The sequence below is a fragment of the Gymnodraco acuticeps genome, unplaced genomic scaffold (genome assembly GCF_902827175.1).
Source record: "Gymnodraco acuticeps unplaced genomic scaffold, fGymAcu1.1, whole genome shotgun sequence".
NCBI lineage: Eukaryota > Metazoa > Chordata > Actinopteri > Perciformes > Bathydraconidae > Gymnodraco > Gymnodraco acuticeps.
Genome location: NW_022990224.1, coordinates 540,770 through 567,159, shown reverse-complemented (window position 1 = coordinate 567,159; position 26,390 = coordinate 540,770). Strand labels below are relative to the sequence as shown.

General features: G+C 39.3%; 2 protein-coding genes across 2 annotated transcripts in view; one reads left to right on the top strand and one right to left on the bottom strand.

The window, feature by feature from the left end:
* Positions 1-460: 460 nt before the first annotated feature.
* Positions 461-9,990, bottom strand: mrps35 (mitochondrial ribosomal protein S35). The gene is made up of 8 exons (XM_034218634.1): positions 9,843-9,990; positions 7,139-7,191; positions 6,848-7,015; positions 5,446-5,506; positions 5,193-5,332; positions 3,521-3,630; positions 3,354-3,423; positions 461-983 (listed from the first exon to the last, which is right to left on the bottom strand). Exons 1-8 carry the CDS (start codon positions 9,973-9,975, stop codon positions 714-716), a joined length of 1,005 nt encoding a protein of 334 aa, XP_034074525.1. The 5' UTR covers positions 9,976-9,990; the 3' UTR covers positions 461-713.
* A 4,012-nt stretch (positions 9,991-14,002) lies between these two features.
* Positions 14,003-26,390, top strand: part of kcnq1.2 (potassium voltage-gated channel, KQT-like subfamily, member 1.2) — a 107,538-nt gene continuing 95,150 nt past the window's right edge. Inside the window, exons 1-2 of the mRNA XM_034218755.1 lie at positions 14,003-14,481; positions 25,654-25,744. Of these exons, the coding sequence (XP_034074646.1) occupies positions 14,003-14,481; positions 25,654-25,744 (570 nt within the window). The remainder of the gene's footprint in view (positions 14,482-25,653; positions 25,745-26,390) is intronic.

Below are 26,390 nucleotides of genomic sequence, written 5' to 3'. Positions count from 1 at the left end.
AAGACGATATGAAAGCCATTGGGCTGTCCTACATTCTGATGTACTTTAATGAGTTTAAAAGGATGTTGATGCCACACCGCAGGAACTTTGGCAAGTTGTATAAGTGGGACTTAAGGGGGGCTTCCAAGAAAAAAGGACAGCTACAATTCAATTCAGATTGTAAACAATGTGCAATGATGGACTACTTTTTGCCTGCTGGGCTTCAGTGTTTAACCCTCCTTCAGTCCAGCACATATCCTCAGTGCGTTGGGTTGCTTCTGACCTAGAAGTACCGAACCAGGGACCAAAACTCCTAAAGTACCTTCCAACAACCTGCTGCTGAAAGCATCCTTTCACTGGGGTGCCACTCGTCGACCTGACAGTGAGGAGAGCTGGAAGTTGGGATAGCATCCGACTGAATGGGGCTTTCATTACAGAAACGCTTTAATCATCACGCATACAAACTTCAAAGACAGAACACTTAACCGCTTACATTAGGCTTTTATTTTTTGTAATAAAGACGACATCATAGACCTGATTCGACAGTATTTTGGAAAATGAATACATTAGTTGAGACCATTGATGATGTCCTTATATTGGAGCAGTAAATACCTACAGTAATCTTGTGTTTGTGTTACTTGAACATAGATGGAATCCAAAATGACACGTTTTTTGTGGTCCCTGCTGCTTATTTTCACCATGTTCATGTAAATACATTTGTACATAAAGCTGTATTACAGGTTGAGCACTTTCTTCACAGCCTCTTTGTACTGCAGAATGGTGCTCTCGCTCTCTCCTTCATTCCTCAGCCTCGTGACAGAGTTCTTGTACTCCTGCACCTCTTTTCTTCCCAGCAGCTGCTCTCGTACTTCCTCGTCCTCTCCTTCTCCGGCCACTTTCATGCGTACCAACATGCTTAAGATGTTCTTTTGGGACGGGCTTTCTTCCCAGCTGTATTCCTCCATGTCCGCCACGGTCTTCTCAGCCTCCCAGGCCTCGGTTTTCTGATGGATGTGAAAAATAGGACACATTATATTCACTTAAATTTGAAATGTATGTGTGTGTGGCTGAGTCTAGTTTGGAACACAGTAAGGCACCAGATGTTAAATATGAGGGTCCTTGGTCACTTCTTTGATGCTCCTCTCACAGAGATAGTATTTCTCTATACGTAGTGCCCCCTCCGCTGCCCGTCTAACTGTCATCACATTCCCTTGAGAACAACACGGCTCATTGTGCGGCAGCTTAAAGCCCCGCTGCTCTGCAGGTGTTTGAGGTTAATGACCATCATTACCGCTGTACATATCTGATCCACATAACATCCCGTCTTAATGAGGGAGGAAAAGTAGCTTTTCGGGAATAGATCAGGAGCTTGCTTTGACAAAATGAAGGCCTACTAAACAGTAGCATTAGTCTTAGGCTATGGATTATTTTACTAATGAAGCATTCCACCAATTACTCCATCAAACCAGTGATATGATAATTACTTGATTAAAGAGCAAAAGTCAATAATAAGAGTCTCGTAAATTAAAGTCTCCCCAAGTGGCTTCTATTGGTTAAATGGCAACTAAAAACGTACATTTACGCTCTTATTAGTTCATGAAAAAAACAACCTTACTACATTTGATTTACAAAGAGAAAGCTTAGTACTGTGAGTTTGAGTTTTAAGTTGTGCGTTCCAACCTTCTTCCCAATGCTGTTTTGGCTTTCATACAGTATGCTATATTAAATAATACAGAGTGTTATCAGCAGTGACACCATGTCTGAACTTGCATTCATTATCAAGTCGTTTGGTCAACAGACAGAACAACCGATTACTTGCCAAATAACATTTATATTTTCAGTTCGGGAAAACTTGTTGGGTATGGATTCAGAAACGCAGGTGGAGTGCCTCAAGAGTCTGACTCCTCTCCACACTGGAGCTGCTCGGAGCACTCAGCCCAGCGCTGGCCTGGATTAGCACAAAATAGAATTAGCAGGGCAGGTCCGTCTCCCTGAGTGGGAGATACAATCACCTCAGTGGCTGCTAACAATTGGCCTCTTTGTGGGCTAGCATTACAACCTGAACGCTACACTATGCTCACAGCTTCCACCAGCCTGCTGGACAAGCACTGTGCCTTCCATTGTGTGTCCAAAAGGGCAGCGCACAGTGTTCAGCTTCCTGGCTCGGACACCTTTCCCAACTGAGAGAATTTGTTTTTTCAAAATGTGACTAAGCCATAACGGGAATAGGTCCCGAAAGGCAAAGGTTGCACAATAAGAGAGTCATTTTCTTTTATGCACCTGGCTGCAAATTCATGCACACGGTGCCTGAGCGGATGACCTGGTGCAGACTTCTCTGATGTGGCATGGTTGGCTTAATGTGAATTAAGAGTATCAGGGTCAACACCTGATAGGGGAGTTTGTTTTCCCCCTAATCTGTGGAGAAATGTCAGCAGGACAATGCTGCTGTTTGCCGTCCCTCCTGCCCATTCAAGGCTGATTCCTCCCTAATGGGTCTCTCAGATCGCAGAGCAAGATGGACAACGGCTCCCTGGTAAAAAGCAACTTGGCCATGTCGCTTACCATATGTAAATGTCACCGGAGATACAGATAAAGGAATACAACAAATCTTTACAGGAAGGTCATCTTTGTAATATTATATTTTTGCAAACCTTTTTGTAAAGGAACGTCTTATTCCCAAAATATATTGTACATGCTATTTTTCTTAATCCAGACCATTATGCCAGTTTAGTGATATTTCATTAACACTAAACTGGAAATTCAGGGCTTTACCATTGAGTTCAATACAACTTTATTTATACATTTTACTGTACACATCGTTCATCCAAAAACATGACTAGATAGAAACAAAAAAACATTTTAATCACAACAATAATTGTATATAATATTTTGTGTATAATTAAGCTTTAACCATGTGCAGTTCAATAGGCATACAAGTAGTCTCCCTGGTAACTATGCAACTATTATCCAAATGCATTATTGTTTAGATGACAGAGGAATGTACACGTTTAGTTAACGTAATAACTTGGCTAATGACCAATACCACATAATATATCAAGTGCAGGGCTTCAGATAGATACCCTTTTTATGACACGCTTTTTTTTTCTAAATGTGACTCCTTAAGTAGAAAGGAAGTTGCTTGTATAATATCTGTTACTTGACCTCTTATTTACTTCTTTATCTGGATTATTGCAGTCTTACTGTATGTGTGTGCAAAAACTAAACCTTTAAAAAGGGCACACGCACTGAAAGGAGAGCAGGTTAACAGTTCAAGTGAGAGACGGATGTATCTGCACAATGTCATCTTTAGTAAACACAGAAATGGGTAAGTGGACGGAGCAAAGTAGAGAAAAAAGAGAATATTTTCTGCTCACCCAAGACTCGTGGTAAAGGACAGTTAGCAGGTACATGGCATACTCATGATTCTGCTTCCTCAATGGGCAGCTGGTGGAGGGAGAGAGGAAAAGACAAAAGGAAGTGAATTATTACATTTCTTGACAGCTTTATTTAGTATTATAAACCCTAAAGAAGGGGTGTTTACCGCTCAGCTGTGATGGTGAGGATATCGGTGTCCTTGCAGTATCTGTCTCGAACCAGATTGAGCATTTTCTTGCGGGCATGGTCATCCAGATTTAAACTGGACAGTTTGACCTGCGATGGCAACGAGATAAGTGGGTTACTACTAGAGAAACAGTTGGAGCACTTTGTGATGTAAAGAGAAATACACGGACAATACGATTAGGGCAGATGTGATTTCATTATGTACTATACCTCCTGTCTGAATCTCTATACCGTAGACATAATAAAACCACAACCCAGACTATTTGTATTTAAGCTACATGGAGTTTTGACTGTTGATTAAAAACACTATACTTTTTACAGATGAAATCCCAGCTTTAACACTCAAAGTAACCCTTAAGTCCCTCTCACAATGGATGAAGGAAAATCTGAGATTATTCCATGATTCATTTTTTTCCGTAGCTTTGATTTAGAATAATTTGTATGAAGCAACACAACTGCATCTAAAAGATAACTGTTGACATGTCTATTCTGAAAGATGTTCTTTCCAACAATTCCACTGAAGAAAATGTTACTGCTTACGTTTAAAAACTGAATGAGTTTTTGTGAAGCTGAAACTGTGAGATTTGCCCTCTGATCTATTTGTTTTGCCTAATCCACCTGGATTAATGTCTGAATAATTCCTAGCATGCTGATATAATCTAAGGCGGAGTGTCAGTGGAGCAGATGGCTGGTGATTACTGCTGGAGAAAAAATCCAGCTAGAAAATGACAGATTTGTCACAGGCAGTTTTGATTGCTGTGAGCCTGTGTTGTCAAGCTTGATTTCATGTTTTAGAGCTGAGAGGAGGGAAAGATGTTTTGCAGAACGCTATTATTGTTTAAATGTGGGAAATAAATGATAATAAAACCCAAAACATAATAGAAAGAATACATTTTATTTGGCCTCCTAAAGCCAGAGGAGAAACTGTCCAGCCACCAAACATAAAATAGTGTTTTGATCCGTTCTTCCATATTCTAAGATCCTGTTAAACTTTAAAACATAAAGCTTACACACGAAGGTAATGTGATAATATACAAAATATTAGCTACATTACGCCAAGGATCTACTTTTTGTTGACCTGTGTGGACCATCCCTAAATGTATATGCCATTGCTAAATGTGTTATATCGAATTTTAACTGGCCAGCCTATGTTTAATTTGTTTACTTCTTGTTCATTCTTTAGTATATTCATAAGGTTGAGTATTAGTTTCATGGTGGTTATGTGTTTACATGTATGTTTCTCGAGGCAGATTGCACATGGCTGGATTAGTGATAGCGGGGATTAAGAGAAATATTAAAATGTCCCAACATATATGTAAGTGATGTATGTTTTGTTGACAAACCCATTCGCAAGGACGTTAAACTAACAACAGCTTGAGCACATGTTGAATATGCTTTTATGTTATAATCTCTGCCGACTTGATGGCATAATTTCTTAGGTTTTAGGTCAATGGACAAAGAGCGTCTCCCTAGATAAATCATGATGTCAGCTGGTGATTATGCATCGCTGTAAATCTCTAATCTCATTTTTCATGTCAGGCTTCTCTGCACATTACTTTCTATACATCTGTGAACTGCAGATCATCAGGTAGAGCTGAGGTCAGAACATATTTATAGAAACTTTAAAGGATTGGAAAAGCAGGGGGACTCACTCTGAGATGAACAACCCGAGCGGAGGGGTTTCTGAGGGAGGGGGCTGCGGACATGTAGTCTGTGCTCTCCACTTTGACGGGGAAGTGCTCGTCACATTGGGCGTCAGTGTCTAAGGCAGAGGGCCACTCTGTACAGAAGGCTGACAGCAGAGAAAAGGAATATTAAAAACACTGACTCAGCCTATATATGTATTAAAGTGAATATTATGTGCTGCTACACATCACAATAAAATAAAACAATAATTCAAATTACATTTCAGAGCTTCACAATGTTTCCTGATGGCCACCGGTGTCAAATGCAGAAAATTTGGAATCTGAAAGAAATGAGAATGACATAGAAAGGTTTAAAATTCACAGCTATTCATACAACAACATGTCCTGCAGTAATAATATATTCATTTAGAAAGTGGAAAGCAAAATTCAGACAAACAGCTTTCATGACCATCTACAAATTGAAATGTGTAAAGGTCATACAACTAGCATGTTTAGATAAACGAGAAACATATACGTTTTAATGAAAAAAAGAACACATTTAAAGCGTCTTGGCAGAGCAAGATAATGAAATCAATATCGTTAGGCCGGGGGCAGTGATCCAGCTGTGGGGTGAGGGTGGAGGGGGTGAGGGGAGGGGAGGGGGGGGGTGTAGTGGATCTGCTGTGGCTGCAGTCCAGATGGAGCAGCTGGTCACAGCAGCTCAGTAATCCGGGGACAGAAACAGAGCCGCAGGTCAAAGCAAAAAGTGCTCCAATACTCCTGCTAGGCTGCAATTAACTCATCATAATGAATACCAGGGAGTAAATGCCAAGGTAAGCAGAAAAAGCCCACTGTCAAGTGTGTGTGGACAGATTGAGCCTGTAGCAGATTTTAATCTTATTCAACTCGTGCAAAAATACCCCTACAATTTAATTCTGTGCCCAATTTTGAAAACTGCAAAAATGTATCCTTGTGCCGTGTGGATACATGTTGTTAATGAGGTCTGACCTTATTCTAAATGGTTACTTGATTTGATAAGATTAAAAAATAAAACTACATCGTGAATGCAATTAGGACGCCACAGTTGGTTTGATATCCTTGAATAGTCTCGACTGTAATATTCTCAACTAAACATAGATACACACAATGACATATTTCATATAACTTATTAAAATCCACATAGGACTGCACAAACACACCAGAATGCCTTTCCCAATTGTCAGTGATGTAAAACCCAACATTAAAATGTACTTAATAATTTAAAATTACATCTCAAAATAGATGTTAGAATGCCTTTGGACAAAAACCCAACTAAATGTCATCCAACTGATAAAGTCTGGATCATGGGAGACACACATGGACTAAATGAGAACCATCAAAAGTAAATGTCATTTAACTTGCGGGTACAGCTTGGATAAAGTGTTTATTACTATCTTTCAACCCTGTGGCTATAGTCAAGTATTATGCAAATGCTTTAATTGTCTACCCAAAGGATATACTTTATGAACATACATTAGAAATTCACTCCTTGGTCATTTGATTAGTTTCTACTTTAGTAAATAAGGGAGAAATGTCTATCATAGGTGGTTGGGATGAGTGGTGGTAGAGAGTCTCATGTTCTATATGAAAACATGTTTATTTTGCTTTGATAAAAGTGTCTTTAAAAAGATAAAAGGTCCAACCTTGATCAGTTCCAAGTTGCCCTTCTTCTCTGGAGGGACGCCTCCCTTCATGGGGTAGCCCATCCTCACGGGCAGGGGGACGGCGCTCGGTCTGAAGGGGGTGGCTGTGGGATAAACAGACGTCCAGTCCTGATCCACCGCCATCTTATCTGTCCTGGGCTCCCCTGACTGATACAAGACAAAGGGAGGCTTTACAACAGAAGATCTGTGACCGTTTATTGCAGATTAATGCTCTGTGTCAAATATGTGAACCTTCATCTTGGAAAAGAGACATTAAAGATGCAGACTTACAGTCCTCCTTTTTTTGATCAATCCTTGACGTTGACCGCCTCTATCAGGGCGACCTGAAATATAAAATATTTCCAGTTAAGACACAATTAAACTTCATTGATGTGTAAAGGTAAAGAACATACTACATTTGATAACATCAATGCATTTCATGCTGCTAACACTGTTATATGTATTTATAGCAGGGTTTCCCACACATAGACTATACTTGGGCGGGCCGCCCAGGTATATTAACGGCCGCCCAAGTATATTTCGCGACCCATTTAGTTTTTTTTTTTTTTTTTTTTATAAATTTTTTTTTTTATATATATTTTTTTTATTCGTCCGTGACCACGACGCCATCTGCGATCGATTAACTTGTAGACAATGATCCCTCGCTCCCTTGCTCTGATCTCGCCTCCTTCTGGCCTGTTAAGTGGCCTGCCTCACACAGGGTGACTGGCTGTCCACATGATGTGGCCTGCCGACATGGCCACTGTCATACAGATCATAAATCAAAGCCCTTGATTGGTCTCTGTGTGTCATTCAAGCTCGGGATAACCTCAGCTCAGGTGAGGTAAAGGACTCTCTGAGTGTTTAGATAGTTAACTTAGTCTAAGTTCTCAGTGGGTCTCAAACGGTGTGGTCACCATTTATGTAAACACATATTTCCATTTGAGAGGGTAGTGATTGGTCTAATGGAGAGTGAGGTGGGCTGAAGATCGGAAGGCTGTGAGTTCAAATCCCGCCAGGAACACCACCACTAGTGTGCCCTTGAGTAAGGCACTTAGCCCTTAGTTACTCCAGGGAGAATGTCCCTGTAATCGGTCATTATAAGTCGCTTTGGATAAAAGCGTCAGCTAAATGAAATGTAATGTGATTAGTAAAATATGCATGAATAAATAAATAAAAAGTTAACTAGGTGAAAAAGGTAAGATACACTTTTAAAACTTGTTGAGAGAAAACTAGTCTTTGCTGCTGCCTCAAAGAGGAGCAGGGGGAGAGGATGGAGAGGGGGGAGAGGAGGGAGACAGGAGAGGCTGATTCAGGAGCACAGACACACTCACAACTATAAATGAACCAAAACTAAATTAATAAACAAGTTTCAGTGTTTTTTTTCATATTGGAAATGGGATGTTATTGGTTATGGCCTTGATTTTATGATTATTGAAATGTATACAGTTCTGTTAAATATAGGTGTTTCCATAGATCTAGTCTCTTTATTTTCCCCTCAAAATGCACCAGATTGATGCATTTAACTCCAAAATAAAAAATAAAATCTTACCGGGGGGGCATGCCTCTGGACCCCCCTAGAGGATTTGAGGTCGACCCCCACTAAAAATCACATGGATAGGTTCCTAAATACATTAATAAATACATTTATTTTTTAAAATAGTAATCCATTTCCATATGTTCATGTGTGGGTAGTAGATTTAAACTATAGGGCTATCATTATGGACCCTGCCTGTACCTGTACCTGTTCGCTCTGCCATCGCGTGAAGGGTCTGCTAACAAGCGACCAACAGAAAGGTTAATGTTGTTGCACGTCACCTCAACCCCCTCCGCTACCACCACCCCCCAAAGTATATTTCAGATCTGTGGGAAACACTGGCAGTTAATGGACCAGCACCAGAGGCATTCCCATACACACAGGCGTTGGAGCTGTTCTTCATGAAATCCCAGAAGGATGAAGTGCTCTGACAAACAGTGCCATATTTGCGCAAAATGATTATACCGGAATAGAAAGTCAATAAATAATGTTGTTAAAACTTTTTTTTTTTTCGCGCACGGCCACCCCCACCCGCCCAAGTATATATCATATCTGTGGGAAACACTGTATAGTGTTTACTTTATCTTTTATTACTTGTATTTCAACATTGCACTTACTTCAGGATACCATGTAGGTAAGGTGTATGTGAAAGGTGTATTTCATAGTATGATGTACATTGTAACTGTTTTATTTATCATTATGATCTTTTGCTGTACTGTTTATAAAAGAGCCACACAAGTGTGTTTATGTTAATTTGCAAATAGATTTTTTGATATACAGAAAAATAATAGCCAACCATTTAGATATGTCATTACGCAGTTTTTCAAAGAAACATACCTAAAATTCCCAAGATCCCAGCAGCTTTTAAATGGTGAGCATGTGCAGCCTTTTATGAAAGTACATTGATTTTGCTTGTTTTGTGAAGGTAGACCAAACACACATTAGGGATTAAGATTTAAATCAACAAGAATAGTACATCAGCAGATTAACTAATATCCAACAAAATTTAACTGCAGGAAGCACTAGTAAACAGCCTAATAGTATTACAGTTATTTTAGATTTACTTCCCGTTTCTAGACCATGCTTCTGACTTTTTACTTATTTTAAGTATGAGTTCTGAGGGTGGGTAGATATGTTTGGAAGATAAGATGTCATCTTGTTACTGCCAATATTCTAGACACAGGAGCCAACACAAACACCCCTTGAACTAACTCCAACATGGATGTATAAAGCCTCAATACATATCAAATTGCACAAATGACAAATATGGTTGTCCGTGATTACAGCTGATGTGATGTGTCTAATTTAAAATTAAGACACTGACTGCTAATATACATGTACTGTCAAAGGACATGGGGACAATAACTTGGCCTTGGTTAGTTAACAGCACCCATGCATTAGCTAGGCGTGCAGCACGAATGAGTGTGTATGTCTCTCAGCAGCGACAGTAAAACGCACCTTTATTTCCTCCTCCAGTGCGTGTAGACACACCGGTCGCGTATGTGGCTCTGCTCAGTGATTTCTGGAGTCCAACACCAGAAACATTAATTCGACCTAGGGACAGAAATGCCTTACTTGCGTGAGATGCCATGTTTTCCCAATGACTACGGCGTGCAGTGAGGGACCAAGAAGGCGAATTGCAAAACGTTATCAGGGTGCAGAGCGAGTTTTCAGCGCCTCCTACAGGTGAGCATAGGTATGGTATAACAGCTCGTAATTTATAATGGGACTTCATTCGGCCCTGTTATAATTTATTTCAAATATAAAACACTATTTTGGTTGAAATGAATGAAAATAGCTGTTTTCCATCCGTATTTACTTATGGTATTTACACGAGTACTTTATTTTATTTTAGGCTGCAACCGTGCAAGTGTGACAGATGCTGCTTTTTGTGGTGCGTTCAAAGAAGCTTGAAAATGTAAACTCATTATTTCCGAAGAAGCAAGGCCCACGTTTAGCCCTAAACTTCGTGAAAACCCACCCACGTTAACGCAAGAGTCAGAGGCATATGCATGACTGATTTCCTGTTGGATATAAAAAAGGGTTGAACACAATTAAAATGTTTAAGGTCAATGTAAAGTTGATAAACCTACTGAGTTCACTTCTATTTAAAGAAGTAGCATGGATGTCAGTGATATTTATTGAGGTACAATTGCATCAACCGGATCTAGCATACAAAGAGAATATTCTGCATGTGGGGTAAGTTTGCAAATATATTTGTTTGTGTTGTGTACATGTCTATCAGCGTGCTTATACAATACCTAGCTAGTTTATGTTTAGTTTATGATGGGAATATACATATGTGGTGTTGTTTACACTCCTTGGTCGAACTGTATCACGTTGTGTTGCTATTCTAGTGTTTAATTCCTGGTCTTCATGATGTTACACTAGGCTACGTGTATGTACCCAATTTACATTAAGGATACAAAGTGCACTATCTGTGAACTTCTTTTCGGGCTTTGGGGCAAAACATGTTTGCAAGTCCCTGTTAAGGCCCCTGTTGTTTTGGCCGAGGTGTATAATATATCAATGTTAATCTGATTTAACACAACTTTAAAGAGACTCATCATGCACCATGAGGTTTCAATATAGGCTAGAATAAAAAGATTGCACTCAAAGGACTATATTTGGACACACAACCCCTTATCAAGACAAGCCCACAATATTATATTATGATGCAGGACCCACCTTTCACTTAATATATTTCACTAATATAATTCATTTCATATATTTCACTCAATTTGAATACATGTATCAACTTTGTAGTAGACGAATAGTAAACTGACACCAAAAATCCCCCTATTCCTTGAACGCAGCATAAATCCATGCACAGGCTGCGATGCACTTCAAAGGGACAAGTCCTGCAGGCAGCAGCCGATGAGAGACTTATGCTTCTTACTGTGTTTATGATGTCCATTTGACATTTTAGCGCTGGAAGATTAATTCAATCTTATTTTAATTGAGTTATTCTTTCGATAGAACTTTGGATTTTTTTATAAAAATAAAATAAATCCGAACTTTTCTGCTGGCTTCTGAAATAACGTCCTATTATTTATCACCGAATACAACTTGAGGAGTGTTTCTGGAGTTTAAGGTAAGATTTGACACTCAAGCTTGACATCGTTTTGCTGTTCAGTCTAATTCTTTAAGAGCTCACCAATTGTGACGTACAGCATTAATTGATGCAAATATTGACTTTCCATGTGCTTGATTATGCAGCGTCATTAAACAAACCTGTTATTTAGTGTACTGCTTACACAGGTTAGTTATGCATACAAAGAGTAACACTTGTTTCTTCAGGCTGTGCAATCTAAATATTATAATTATTTGTGTTTTAACCCACACCCTGTCCTTTCAGTAGTGATATGTCAAAGTCGGTTCAGGAGTGTCTGACGGTTCATTGTGTGTGTGTGTCATGAAGGTGTGTTTTAAAGGTAGACACTCTATCTTCAGGGATACAACAGCGTGTGTGTTTGTTGTCATCAGTTCACCCCTAGTTGAGGACAGATATGGACGGGGGTGGCTGCCTCCAATTAGCTTACCTCTTTTGTCCCATGACACTTTTTCCGATCCTTTGCGACAACATCCGGTCATCAATCACACTACCTGGTGCAGTGTCTTTCCAGAGAAGATATACTCACCTACCTCCCTTGACACACGGATTAATTGTTCATACAAGGAGTACAATTCACTTTGACTAGATGGAAACTGTTTTTGTCAAGTTGTCAGACTGTCCATACTTTGTTACAGGTTCATTAGGGACATAAGGAACTGATATTAGTCACAATAATTCATTAGGATGTGTTACTGATTTATAGCTCCCTTTGAACAATTCACACAGTGTACTGCTCCTGTGATTGTTGGTATAGATTTGATTAGGGAAGTAAATTATGACTTAAAAATAACTTCCATATTTAGTTAACTTCATGACACCAATTTTCGAAGTAATCAAGCATTGAATAATATTAACATGCATCACTTGGAGTGTTGAACCAGTGTGCACGCATGAATAATGTGCTATAGGCGTTAACCTTGCACTCTGTGACTATAATGAAGAAAACAGAGACAAGTTGCCAAAAAGTCATTAACGTGGCCTCAAACTGTCTCCAGGTTTAATCAGTCTAATTTTCCTCTGCTTGCACATTGTTTAAGCTTTTCTGATGTGACGCGTTTTGTATCACTGGCTTAACATTAGATGTTGGCTGGATAACATAAAAGTGGATTATTTTCTCTAAATGTTAGCAGAGTGCCTATTTTGCATTTGTTTTACTTTCCCAGATGGGAAACTAGGCAGGTTTTGACGTCAATAAATGACAAAGCAAAAGTTCTGCAGTGGTAAATCCTCAGAAAAAGACTGCTGACCTGTTTCTGACACACATTTATTCTGTTCTGTGGATATTACATGGTCATAAGTCACAGTGTCATAGCCTCCCTGAATTAGCATTTTCAAAAGTGTACATGCCACTGTTAATTATCACTCACACAAATGGCATTCCCTTCTATTTTCCACCACTTTTTAACTTAGCAAACATCGACTCCTCATGGCGCCAACATCCTGCAGATGAAAAACTAGGGCTGTTACACAATGAAAAGGCTTAATCTACATCAGTGCCCTAAGCACAACAGTTCTCTGATCCAAGTATGGCAACATTTCAAAAGTAGCATGCTAAGGGAAATCACCTTTCCTATTTGCCAGATTATAATATGAGGATATTTTGTAGTAAAATTATAATTTCTGCTACGCTCGAATGCCACCTGTTACAGAAGAAGTTGCTTCAATAGTAACTTCAACGTTTGCGTTAAGACCTATTAACCAAACAATTATCAAAACCATTAATATCCTTGTGGGTTACTTTTATGCTACTCCCAAAAAACTCAACAGTTTGAAAATATTGTGAGATATAAAAGATGATGTTAAAAAGAATGCAGTTTGAGCCAAAATAAATTATCACAGTTGTAAATACAATTTAATAGTGGTTCAGCACATTAAAGGTGGGGTATGTAATTTATTTCAGAAACACTTTTTGTTATATTCCATGGAATGCTCTTAACATCCCAATAGCAATGAATATATTAAATGCTTTGACAAAAATGTCATCTGTGGAAGCCGTAGCGCTGTAAAAAGCACGACCAATTATCTGAGCCGGCCCGGCTAAAGTAACTGGATGGCCTACCTGCCTGTCAGCCTTCCATCTGTGCACAAACTTATCTCGTGCCCTCATTGGTCATGTGCATGTTCGTGTGTGTTGGAGGAGGGGCTCTGTGAGGAAGTCTGAAGGAAGAGGCAGATTTTTTCCGGTGGTGTACTTTAAAATTCTAGCGCACTCGAGCTGGTTTCTCCAAAATTACATACCCCACCTTTAAGCTTTAGATTGTCTTGTATTTTCATGAGGGATTCTAAATTAACAAAGCCCTAGCTATACAGGGCAAAGCTTATTTCAGTCATACTATCTCCATAACTCATGTCAATCCTCCCTCTTCAGGTATGGACATGCAGTGCAGCACAGAAGCCTCCTGCTAGGTGTCTTATCCTACAGGACTCATCCTTTATCTTGGTCGAAACCTCCAGGACTTTCAAGGACTTTTAAATCCTCCTTGGGCTCACTCTGAACGGCACCATGGGGGAGAGACGAGCACACTCCTTTCACATGACGTGCCATGTGCAACGCGACTACGGCAGCAGGATGGGGAGCTCCTATATAAGTTGCAGTCCTAACGGTTACGCCAGCACCAGCACCAGCCTCAGCCTGGACCAGGACATGGATGCAGCCTCCACTACGACTACTAGTACTGCCCTGCTGGCTACTAGACCGGACAAAAGGCCCTACCCTGTAGTTTTACTGGACCCCCCAGGCGGGAATAATAGATCTGGCATCTCCTCCTTTCCGCCAGTGGACCCACTGAGCCCAGTCCGCCCGACCTTTCAGAGCCAGCCCTCCATCACCTCTGTCCCTCCGCCTCTCCCTCGTTCCAGCTGGATGCTAAATCATCAAAAAGAGTTCAAGAGCCCTTACACCAAGACGAGCATGCAGGGTGATGTTTACAACTTCCTGGAGAGGCCTGCTGGACTGAGATGCTTCCTCTACCACTTCCTTGTGTGAGTACCTGTCTTCTTGTACCTGTCCGAATATACTAATCTCAGTTTGGTAGCCGTGTTAAATGAATATAAATAGTTACAGATGACCAAAGAGGTTGACAAGCTGGCTTAAAATACTGAATTATAGTAAATAAAGATTATAAGGGGCACTCATGGATAACACAGGTCACTAATACACACAATGCAACATGTGTTTTAGCTCTTAATTGAGAGAGAAACAAACTTTGGAAAGCTACATCAACCTAACAATCATAAGTATTTGTTAGTCCACACTTCAAAACTTTGATTTTAGTCCTAAAAGCTGTTCAAATCCTGAAACAATCCAGGTAAGCGTCTGACTTTCTGCCACAGTGCTCTGTTTGGAGTCTTCTTATTAGTATGCTAGTTCCCCTCTCGTTAATTACATCTAATAATTCCTTACATTTATTATTATTATTATAGCGCTTTATCAATGACTCAAAGCGCTTTACATATACACACATTACACATATATGATACACACATTCAGATACTGTGGACAATACCCACAGGAGCAAGTTCAGGTGAAGTGTCTTGCCCAAGGACACACCGGCTTTACAGACGCAGCAGCGGCGGGTTTTACCCCTTGATCTGATGATCATTGGCGCACTGCGCCACACCGTCCATCTTCACGCCTCGAAGACATCGAGGCGCTTTTACAGGTACACATTGGTATTATACATGTACTGTGGACAATACCCACAGGAGCAAATCCGGGTGAAGTGTCTTGCCCAAGGACACAACGGCTTGACACAGTGGCGGCAGGAGCGGGGTTCGAACTGGAGTTCCCCAGCACTCCCCCTTGATCTGATGATCGGATGCACAGACCACTGCGCCACCCGTCCCTAGTACGGCTTTTTCCAGTATTAGGTTCAGCTTCCCAGTAACAAAAGGAGAGGTGTCTGAGGTCTGCTTGCTGTCTGCGGTTGATTTGAGCAGTGGCGAGCCCTCTCTGCCTAATATATTCTACAAAATAATATTTAAAAAAAGAAAAAAATTTTTTTTAATATATTTAAAAAAAAGAAGTTTTTGGTTATATTTTTCATTAGTTTTACCAAAATAACTTGATTTAATTGCATTTAAAATAACATTTCCATAGACATAAATCCTTCGAATCTGCCTATTCAGTTTCTGTTTGAATGTGAAGGGTTAAATGAAAGAAGCTTGTCTCCGTGAGGTGAAGACAGGAGCTGATGGGTGGTCCAGCTGTAAATTCACAGAGGGCCTGCTAGGGTCACTCAACGAGGGAGTAATGTCAAATGACAGTACAATTGACCAATCATATTGACCCCCCCCCCTGTAAAGCTATTTTTGTTTCCATAGCAACAACAACTTCCTGTTAACAGCGTAAACTCACCTTCAAAATAAAAGCATGCCAAATTACACTTAAGACATACAACTGCAACGAAAGTAACAAACACAATGCAATATCCTTTTGCACAAATTGGGTTATTTACAGGTGTTGTTTTGTGTGGTAGAGGGTCGCTGTCATTGATGCGTTTTGCACCCCGGGCCGATGTTTTGATATTCCGCTGAAGTATACGCTGTGACGTAATAACTCTTTTATTTATTTATTTTTCGAGGGAAGGGGTGGGGGTCAGAGGGCCTAGGTATAAAAGTCACGGCTCACCACTGGATTTGATATCCCAGGGGAAGCAGGTCAATGTGATCTGGTTAACCACACCTTTGTCTATTCTGCTCTCCTTACAGTTAACAATTAGCAACCTCATGCATGAAACATGTGGGGGAGCACACTGACCGGCAGTTAAAACACTGCTTACATGACTCATGTTATCCACGGCCACTCAGGAACACTTTGCTCCTCTCTGTTGCGGTTAATATGTTTGGACTGTGATAAAGTTTAAGTGATGATGTAATGACTGGAAATGTTGGATTGTGGAAAATGTGTTAATGTGTGAATACATGACATTTAGATTAAGGTGTTTTGTATCACCGGTGGAAACCTTTTATTATTTAACATACGTTTACCCATTAAAATATCCTTGAAAATACAAATAGATTTTGTAAGTGTATTAAATAAGTAATCAAAATAATATATAAACATTTTAATACAAATATGACTTACACACATTTGATCAGAAAGTGCTAAATATCTATCTATACAAGTCATTTAAATATGTATGCTTTGTTAGTTTTTCATTTGAATATCTTTTTTTTTAAATTCAAGAATTGAATGCATGCGGTGAATAGATCAGTGACAGTAGATTACATTTGATTTAATAGGGAAACCCTATTCTCAGTTTGGCATTAGTGCACTCTCATATACTGCAAAAAATGAAATGAAATATTCTTTCATGAGCAACTAAGACTCCAATTAATTTGGTCAAATGATTTTATAAAGTGAAATCCTTAAAAAAAAAAATCTATTTAGCATGTGGATTAAACCTACAAAGCATCTCCCTTTTTACCTTTTTAGTTCATGACTCAACAGGCAGGCAGCTCTTGCCAATAATAACCAGGAGTGATTGGCCTGCTATGAAACTCCGGGAAACAATTTCAATGTCTGCAATTTCATGAAAGGTCCTGTTCTTCCAACATCTTCCATAATCCAAACACATTTATGCCCTTCTACAAAAGCAAATGTTCCTTATAATGACCTCACAATTTAAACATAGACTAGGACTAATGTTCATTTATTAAAAGTGGCAGCTCTGTCTGTGTGATATGGTGCTTGCAGAGAAGTAAAATGATTCGGTCTCATTAAGATATTACGTGTCAAAGACGAATGGAAACACTGCAGGGATTCTCCGTTGTCCTGTGTTTTGTTTGTCCTGCGTTGGTGATAGCAGTAATTGGGTCTTTAATGTTTCTCTTCACAGAGGAGAGGCAACCTGAGCCGGTACTTCATTTAATATTAACCCCTCGGACTGATACCTACTGACACTCTTGTAAGTAACTCTTACTTGTCGATGGCTGTCTCTGGGGGACTCTATTCTCCTGGCCTCTTTAGCGATTGGACGGGAAGAAGAGATCTGCTGATGACAGCCCCAGTGGGTCGGCTCTAATTTGCCTACTCTACATTAGGATGACACTTTAGCAGATAAACAACACACACACACACACACACACACACACACACACACACACACACACACACACACACACACACACACACACACACACACACACACACACACACACACACACACACACACACACACAGCTGCTCAATTCATCACCGACTTGATTGAGCTGATGTCAGGATCAGCAACATTTCCATACCTGCCAGCAGTATAGCACATATTAACATAGCACATGTTTGCATGCAGACACAGGCATGCATCTGCCAAAACATACAAACACAGATGTGCACATGTGTTTGAATTGCTCAATACAATGAAGGGGAATACACAAACATATTAGCTCATAGAGGATTTTATAAATGCTCTCATCAACACTCCATCTGGCTGCTTCAGAACATCCGTCCTATCAACACGTAGCGTTATGGGATAACACAGATCTATAGGGAGACATTAGACACAAATGATGCACAATACACAATCATTGCAAATCCATCATTTGTAACAGATGGATTTGACTGATTTGTTTTGTTAATGAAAGCTGGTATACATCACAATTATGAAAGAGGCTTTTTCAATAATTTGTGTTATACTTACTTAATGCTAAAAAAAAGTATCTGAACCTAAACAGATAAAAAAAATTCAAATGTGAATTGACATTACTTTAATGCAGTGTGAACGGCAGTTTTTTATTTTTCCTATTTTACTAAATAAATAATTCGTGGCATAAAACTACAAAAAAACAAAACAGTTTCACAGTTTCAGACTTATTGAGGGGTTGGCGGGAATCGTCTCTCATCTTGATGTTGGAAAACCAATTATTATTAAATGCAACACTTTTAACTAAATGTACATATGAATATGATATATCAAATGTCATGCTTCTCCAGTCCATGACTAGACCGGCAGAAACACAAACATCCCATCACATATTCCATGCTTATGACGACAGAGCTTGTCAGAGTGCGTAGAAATCCCTTGGTCTCGGGACAGCATATGATAAGAGTGCCCGAAAAGAGTGTTATGCAATAGGATGCAAACTCAACAGCACACAGACAACCTGAGGCAGTGATCCCATTCACGCTGCCACTCCCTCAGAGTCTTTTATATAACCAAAGGGAATGAACATTTACATGTGTGTCCTCCAGTCTATGGTGTCCTCGCGATGCCTAATGGCCTTTACACTCAGACTGACAGCAGGCTACAACAGTGACTTGGTTTCTTATAGCAAGTTACGTGGCAGAACGAGTCAATTCACTTGAGACAAAATAATAGTATCAAATCAAAAATGTAATATGTAGTTGTTGTATTTAAAATGTCCTAAAGGTCATTTCTACTATATTATACAATGAGCAGTATGCATTGGAGAAAGAATTGCACCTGTTTATCCTCATGAAAATGCCTCAGGCCAGATGTTGTCTCGAATACTTTGTTCTTTTGTGTATTTTTATATCTGGGCAGATTATTGAAATGGCTATAGTGAATCCCCGCATCTATGTGGACAGGGCAGAAAGGAAACCCTTGTTGGATATCTGCTTACAAGATATTACTGACTGAATGAACTGTATGTAAATCCTTTGCTCAGTAGTTACGTACGCTGAGAAATATTTTGTAATGGAATTGTATTCTTCATTAGAAAACTTCTCAAAAATATAAAAACTCTACAAACCCTAACCCCAAACATATGATGATATCAAAGGATAGCTAGCAACTGACGGATACCGGGGATAATTTATTTAAATGCGTGTAAATGTAAAGAAAAAATCTATTTGCTGTAGGTCTTTCCTTCTTTTGTACTTTATGGAGTAAGTAGCTGCACGAAAAGCGACTGCTAACAAACAAAAAGGAAGATGGACTTCTATATATATATATATATGCTAACGTGATCCTTAGCTTTTCAAAGTAGATTTCTATTATAAGATACATCGTGCACAATGTACAATTAAGACTCTTACTGAGTATTTTCCAATATCAAGGTAAATAAATAACATTTTTTTAGACAAAACACTAGGTGTTTGTATCGACTCAAATGCATCCTGCTAATTCCCAGGTTATTAACAATGTAAATAATAATAAAATAAACATAAATTGTGCACTTGTGGCAACAAGTCGAACAATTCGTAAAGCATTATGAATGTACATGTACCTTGCCTTGCCTTGCCTTGCCTTGCCTTGCCTTGCCTTGCCTTACATAATATTTACAGACCTAACTATGTACATATATTTTTCCATTAAAACAATTTTTTAAACCCTCTGACATTTTAATAAACCACCAGCAGGTCATTTTTGAACTTGATATAGCCGACCCTAGAGCCGTGAAGTTATGCCACCTTAGCATCACAGTCTAACAGTCTCTTAAATACTTTGGATGGTTTGTAAATGAACAGCTGCATTTACCAGAGAAGCTAAGGGTAAGATGCTGAATATGACACAGCTGGTGGAGGGAGTGACACTGCTTTGAAATCCCGTCCAACTATTTACCTGCAAGGAGAATGACGTCTCTTTTTCCAAGTACTATGTGGACAAGATGATGGCTAAGTCAGGAAGAAATATCCCTATTTGTGACCGGTGGCTGATGTGGTGTAATCCATCCTAAGCCATTGGACGGGATGGATGGGGGGGGCGGGGGGGGTCAGTAAAGAGGGTTGTGGAGAGCTGCTCTGTCTCACTTTACGTGTGCTTTTTTAATTCACAAGCTGTTTTTATTCATGCTTTGTTCAAGAAGCTTTGTCAGAATACAGAGGGGTTTTAGCCCTAAAACTAATAAGTACAAATGAATGAAGCCAGCCAACTATTTAAAATCAACTTTTTATAAACTTTTGACACATAAATAAATATACAATTTAACAGAACAGATTCGATATATGACAGTGTCTAAAACACAAATCCCTACAAAAATAAGGGTTTCATTTTGTGAATACATTGGTTTTATATTTCTAATTGAATCACAGTAGTAGGCTACCTAATCCATTTTATACCATATACAAAATCCATGAATCTGTCTCAGGTAGGGCTGCATGATTTAGAAATTATTATTTTACTGATATTCTTATTGCAATATTTAAATAAACATTGTTAGATTTTCTTTTTGAGGTTATTTACAAAACAAAGCTTTTTCCCCCCACATTGTTGAATAGACTGAATTCAGAAGGTTTTTTGACACATATTAGGCAAATATTTCACCTCCAGCAATGTTGATATTGCGCTTAATCATATTTCAATGTTCTAATTCATTCATATTTATTGTTTAAGTTACATGAATAACTTAGGGGCTAGCTTCAAAAGTGGTTGGGCCTTCTTTTTGAGGTTGGAGCTTCAAAAAGGATGGTAAAACAAACATGGCCGACACCTCCAATGGTGTGAGTAAATAGCTCTTGCTGAGAAGAAAGTGAGTGTTTTGGTTAAAGGTAAGAAGATGTTGCAATTTTTTATTAGAGTTATGATGACTTGTATATCATTAGATGTTGTAGCGACATGTCTTGGGTTATTAGTTTGTAGTGGATCAATATAAACTAATATCTGGACACCTTAACTGGTCTAGCTCTCTGCAGACATTTTAAAACAATATTACCTATCTGACAGTTCAGGAGATTTATGATGTCACAACCTGATATCCACTGCTACGTTGGATGAGATTAAGAGAGGTTAAGACATCATTTAACATTTGGATTGGATTTGTGAATGCTTAGCCAACCTTTGCACTTCAAGTTAAACACAACAAGCCGAAGTTGGCCCAAAAGCTAAAAGTGTAGTCTTGCTGCTGTTGGTTGGCTAACTGTGTGTCTCTATTAATAAATGTGCACTAATCATGTCCTGTTCATTTTGGAATCACATTGTCCCTGCTGTCTGTATTTAGTGATGTTTACTAAGCTTATATTGCCTTAGTTTCACAGATTGATTGAGATTTTGTTGTTGCTCTACGCTGTACTTATTTTAGTGACGATGGGCGGCACTGCAGTCAATAATACTCGCTAAAGCCACAGCTGTTTTGTTTTAATCAGATCCCAGGGGTTTTGGTCAGCTAAATATTCTTGGCTAGTGGTTGAGTGACCCAGTCCTGTGTGCCACACCTCTTCATGGTGTCAATGCAGAAAGCTTATGGAAACTGCTACTAGCTACTATGTGAAGACAAGACAACTATACAACATAGAGAGTAGAAAAGGCGAGGGCTAAGACATTAAAGCATAATCGGCTGAAATAAAATTGCAGGTACAGTTCTTGAAAAAAAAAAAAAAGACACTTTTAAAATTGTGTTTTTAATAACAATTCCATTTTACCCAATATGTATCCCTGGGTTTGGATGTATTTGATATGGTTTTGTTTAATCTTGTGAAATGTTTATGTATATTGAGGAATGAATAGTTAAATAATTTGAAGCCATGAGTGCAGACTGCACTGTGATAAGTAAAAAACTATAACTGAAATACTAGTCATTGCACCAAACAAACATGATATTCTTATAATACTTTATGTTTTATTTAGTACCCTGTATTCTTTTGTAAGGTATTAATGATAAGGAGTGTACGTTTTGATTTGTGGCAGGAATCTTTGTACAGGTTTGAACACAAATTCAGTTTTATACCATTAGCAGCGTAGTGGTGTGATTCACCTTGAATGATATCAACCCCGTCTCGTTTTAAGTCAAAGAAGCTCAAGGTTTTTGACATTCATCCCTCTGCAGGTTCACTATGTGGAGTCCCATGGATATTGCATTGCCGGTTATCCTAAAACAGCAAATGTCCCATGCACCGGAGGAAAACACACAGATTACATGACCCTGTCAATAGCCTACATGACTATGATATGATATGTATGCTTATCCTAACAAGATAATCAAATTTCAACTAAAGGGAAATGTTATTTTTCTGTTGTCTTAGCCTGCCCTCTTTTCAAACTGCCCTCTCTGGTCTCTTACCTCACAAAAAGCTGGCAATGCCTCTGCCTGGCAACAACGTATAAAACAAATTGTTATTTTCATCTTTGACAGTGGCTGTTCTCATTTGTATTAAGATCAACACAGTAATAAATCAATATAGTGTATATTATTATCATGCTGGCAAGTTCCTATTATTGAAGTACCTTTATCCTTTATCTGTGATTCTTACCCGACCTTTATTTCTTAAAATCTTTGTTCATGAATGATTTTCATCTTCAATTGTGTGCCCTATCCTGCTCCTATTTGCCTTTACATGGGGTCCTGGGTTTTGAATATTAAACTTTTGATTGGATATGTTCACCCTGAAGAGGGATGGATTGGCTCTAAGTCTAGTTCTTAGTTGTCAAGCACACCTCAAATCTTTCAGTGCCATATGTCACCAAAGGGGTGTGCAGCCATACAATCTCACTGGCCTTCCTAGGTTTGATTCCATCACACAAGATGTGACCAACGGTTTTCAGTTTGCTAGGTTGGAACATCATAGAAGCACAAATGGTAAATGGACTTCCTTTATAGTGCTTTATCCAGTCTTTACGACTCCTCAAAGCGATTTTCATACACAAGCATTCACTCACATTCATACAGAGGCAGGTGAATGCCATGCAAGGTGCCACCTGCTCAAGGCAGCTAACATTCACACACATTACACACCGTTGGCCATGCCTATGGTAGCAATTTGGTTACAAGACATGTTGAATGGAGCAAGATGAGACAATAGCTTCTTCGTTGTCAGCCTGGGTTGAGTATCTGCCTCACCTTGGTCTAAATGGGAGTGGATGATGTCACCTCAGCCCACACTCTGGTTGATGACTGGTTTCCTTATAGAATAGAATCGGAGGGATGAAACCCTCTTCAATTGTCACACATGCAGAGCACACAGCACACACAGTGACATTTAACCTCTGCTTTTAACCCATCCTAGTACCAGGAGTCTAGTACTAGGAGCAGTGGGCAGCTATTGTACAGCGCCCAGGGGACAATGGGGGGGAAGGGGGTTGCCCGGTGCCTTGCTCAAGGGCACCACGGCAGGGCCCAGGAGGTGAACTGGGACCTCTCCAAGTAGCAGTCCACACTGCATATTTAGGTCTGTTCGGGGACCGGCGACCCTACGGCTCACAATCCAAGCCCCTACTGACTGAGCCACTGCCGGAATACACTCACAAGATTATGCTCCATTGCATTTAGCTTGCATGTGTGTTTTAAACCAAATCCAAGTGAGGGGGGGAGAGGTGTGTGTGTGTGTGTGTGTGTGTGTGTGTGTGTGTGTGTGTGTGTGTGTGTGTGTGTGTGTGTGTGTGTGTGTGTGTGTGTGTGTGTGTGTGTGTGTGTGTGTGTGTGTGTGGTGTGTGTGTGTGTGTGTGTGTGTGTGTGTGTGTGTGTGTGTGTGTGTGTGTGTGTGTGTGTGTGTGTGTGTTAGCAGTAATCCTCACTGTCCCATCTGGCCAATAAGTAATAGTCTGTGTTTAAGCGGAATCCTCCTATAGGAGCCTTACCAATCATCAGCCCACTTTGTCTAACGCTCATTCAACCATCTGAGAGACCAAACAAACTTGGTCCTTTAGGTGTATACAGATGTGTGTCTACTGTGCTCTCATGGACGTCTGATTTAGTGATATGCTTTCATTTTGGGCCTTTTAAAAAGAAAAAATCATGTCTTCTGAATGGTGGCCTCAGTTATTGCAACATCCGTCTTTCTTTAGCGCAGGAATTATATACGTTTCTGCATTTTTCTTTTTTTCTGTGTTACATGAATACTGATAAGCAACACAAGACACTTGCATAACCCTTCCAGCATATGGCATGTAATCCAGCTGGTAGTACACAGCATTATAATACACCCACTGCTGTGTGTTATTAAAGTCAGCTATATCATGAATCATGATTATAATGGTGCATGCAAACACTCAAGTACTGTACAGTACTGTAGTGTCTCATGTAAAAGCACTTAAAAGATGCGTTTTATGGATTATCAATGTGATGGTGAAAATGGACACAACAAGCTCGGCTCTTAATCCTGGGAGGTCAGGCGAGGTCAAGCAAATCCATCATGAGCCTCTTTAATGTTTTTGAATGAATAATCAAATGAACAGTGTAACTGGGGGAGGAAGTTTGAACACTTCTAAGTGATAGTTACGGTTGTTCCACTGACACTTGACTTCATTAAAAGTTTAAAAGTGGTCTTGAACAGCCTCTACCAAACTATCTAATGGAAATGCAAATGGAGCTTAATTTCAAACAAGGAAAATATGGATATTTTTTATATTTACTTGTTGTGAAAATAAAGAAATATGTAAGCTGTAAACCAATACATGCTTACTTTATACTGTATGAGGGTAATGGCATTTCACAGAGCTCGGGAATTTTGCACTCTCATGGCCTGTGGGTTCAAACTGTCCCTGATTCCGGTGGTTTTTATTCCAGACTGTCGGCAGACAGAACCTTCTTTCTCTACCTTCAGTCAGGTACTCTGGTAGTAGTTGTGAACTCACATGGTTATATTTGAAGACGACTTATACACACCGACAGATGGGCAGTCTCGTCCGAATGTTTCTCTGTTGCTAGGGGACGTGGAAACATCCTGTCAGCTCTTAATATAAGCAGATTGATGACAAAAAGAAGAGCAGAAACAAAGTCGTCCAACCTCGACCGTGTTGTGGTTAAAAAACATCATGTTAATGTATTTGTTGCAAGACTTATAAACATATATTTGTATGTCAAACTAAAATGCACTTTCTTAGACAAAATTACTGACAATCAACATGACAACACAAATGTTTGTTCTTTATAACAGCAGCATCTGAAACATCTCTCATTCCCTTCAACAGTGTCAGATCTTACTGTATTCCTTTTTCAGAGTATTATTTGCAAAAACTAAAATACTCTATGTATAATTGCGGGCATGCTCTAAATTCTAATGAATATTTGATCATTTATTAATCTAAATTGTTTCCATGTATCTGTTTGAGTGGTGGGCTGGTGTGGTCTGGTGATTGGAAACATACAATCAATGATAGACATGGTACATTCCAGGTTATCCGATAAATACTTGAGTAAATCAGATTCTTAAAACAATAACTCTATATAGTAAATATGTTTCCTACTTTTCTATGTATTGGCTACTGTGGTGGGTATTTGTGATGATAACTGACTGGAGAAACTGTTTTTCTCTCCCTACAGCTTCGTCATGGTCCTCATATGTCTAATCTTCAGTGTCCTGTCCACAATAGAGCAATATGCAGAATTTGCCACCGGAACTCTCTTATGGATGGTGAGTCATCATAAAACTTTCATACAACTCCAAAAACAGGCTCAACCGTAAGCATCTTCATAAATCACTAACGTCTAAAGTTATGAGTGGCTGCTCGTATTATTGCATACATGTTTGTAACAGATCATATTCTCTTCTTGTCTTGAACAACCTGCACACCTATACATGTATACTTCAACAGGTGCATTAATTAATAGGAGGGTCAGAGTGAGTGATGTAATCGAAAGCAGCGGCAAAAGGTCTTAAACCTTGATTTAAAAGAAGTACCCTTCTTTATCCACAAGATGGAGACAGATGATCTTGTCTGGGAGGGAATTCTTCCCGCCATCTTAAACCCTAGCTCAAAGATTTTACAAAGATAAAAAAAAGACTGAAGTTTTTGCATATACCATCACACAACACCTTCCAGCTTGCATCGCATTCATCCAAATCTCTATACAGTGAGCAACACGTGTGCATACAGTACTAAACAAGTGTGCATATTTTACATTATTACAATGGGTTAGGAGCCACTGTTTTAACCTTTTCTGATTACACTAGTTATGCAGAACACACTGTGCATGCCAACACTGTAAATTAACTTTTTCGTGTCTCATTAGGCTATTAAGACTTGTAAGTGATGCAAGAAGTCCAGGGCTTACAACGG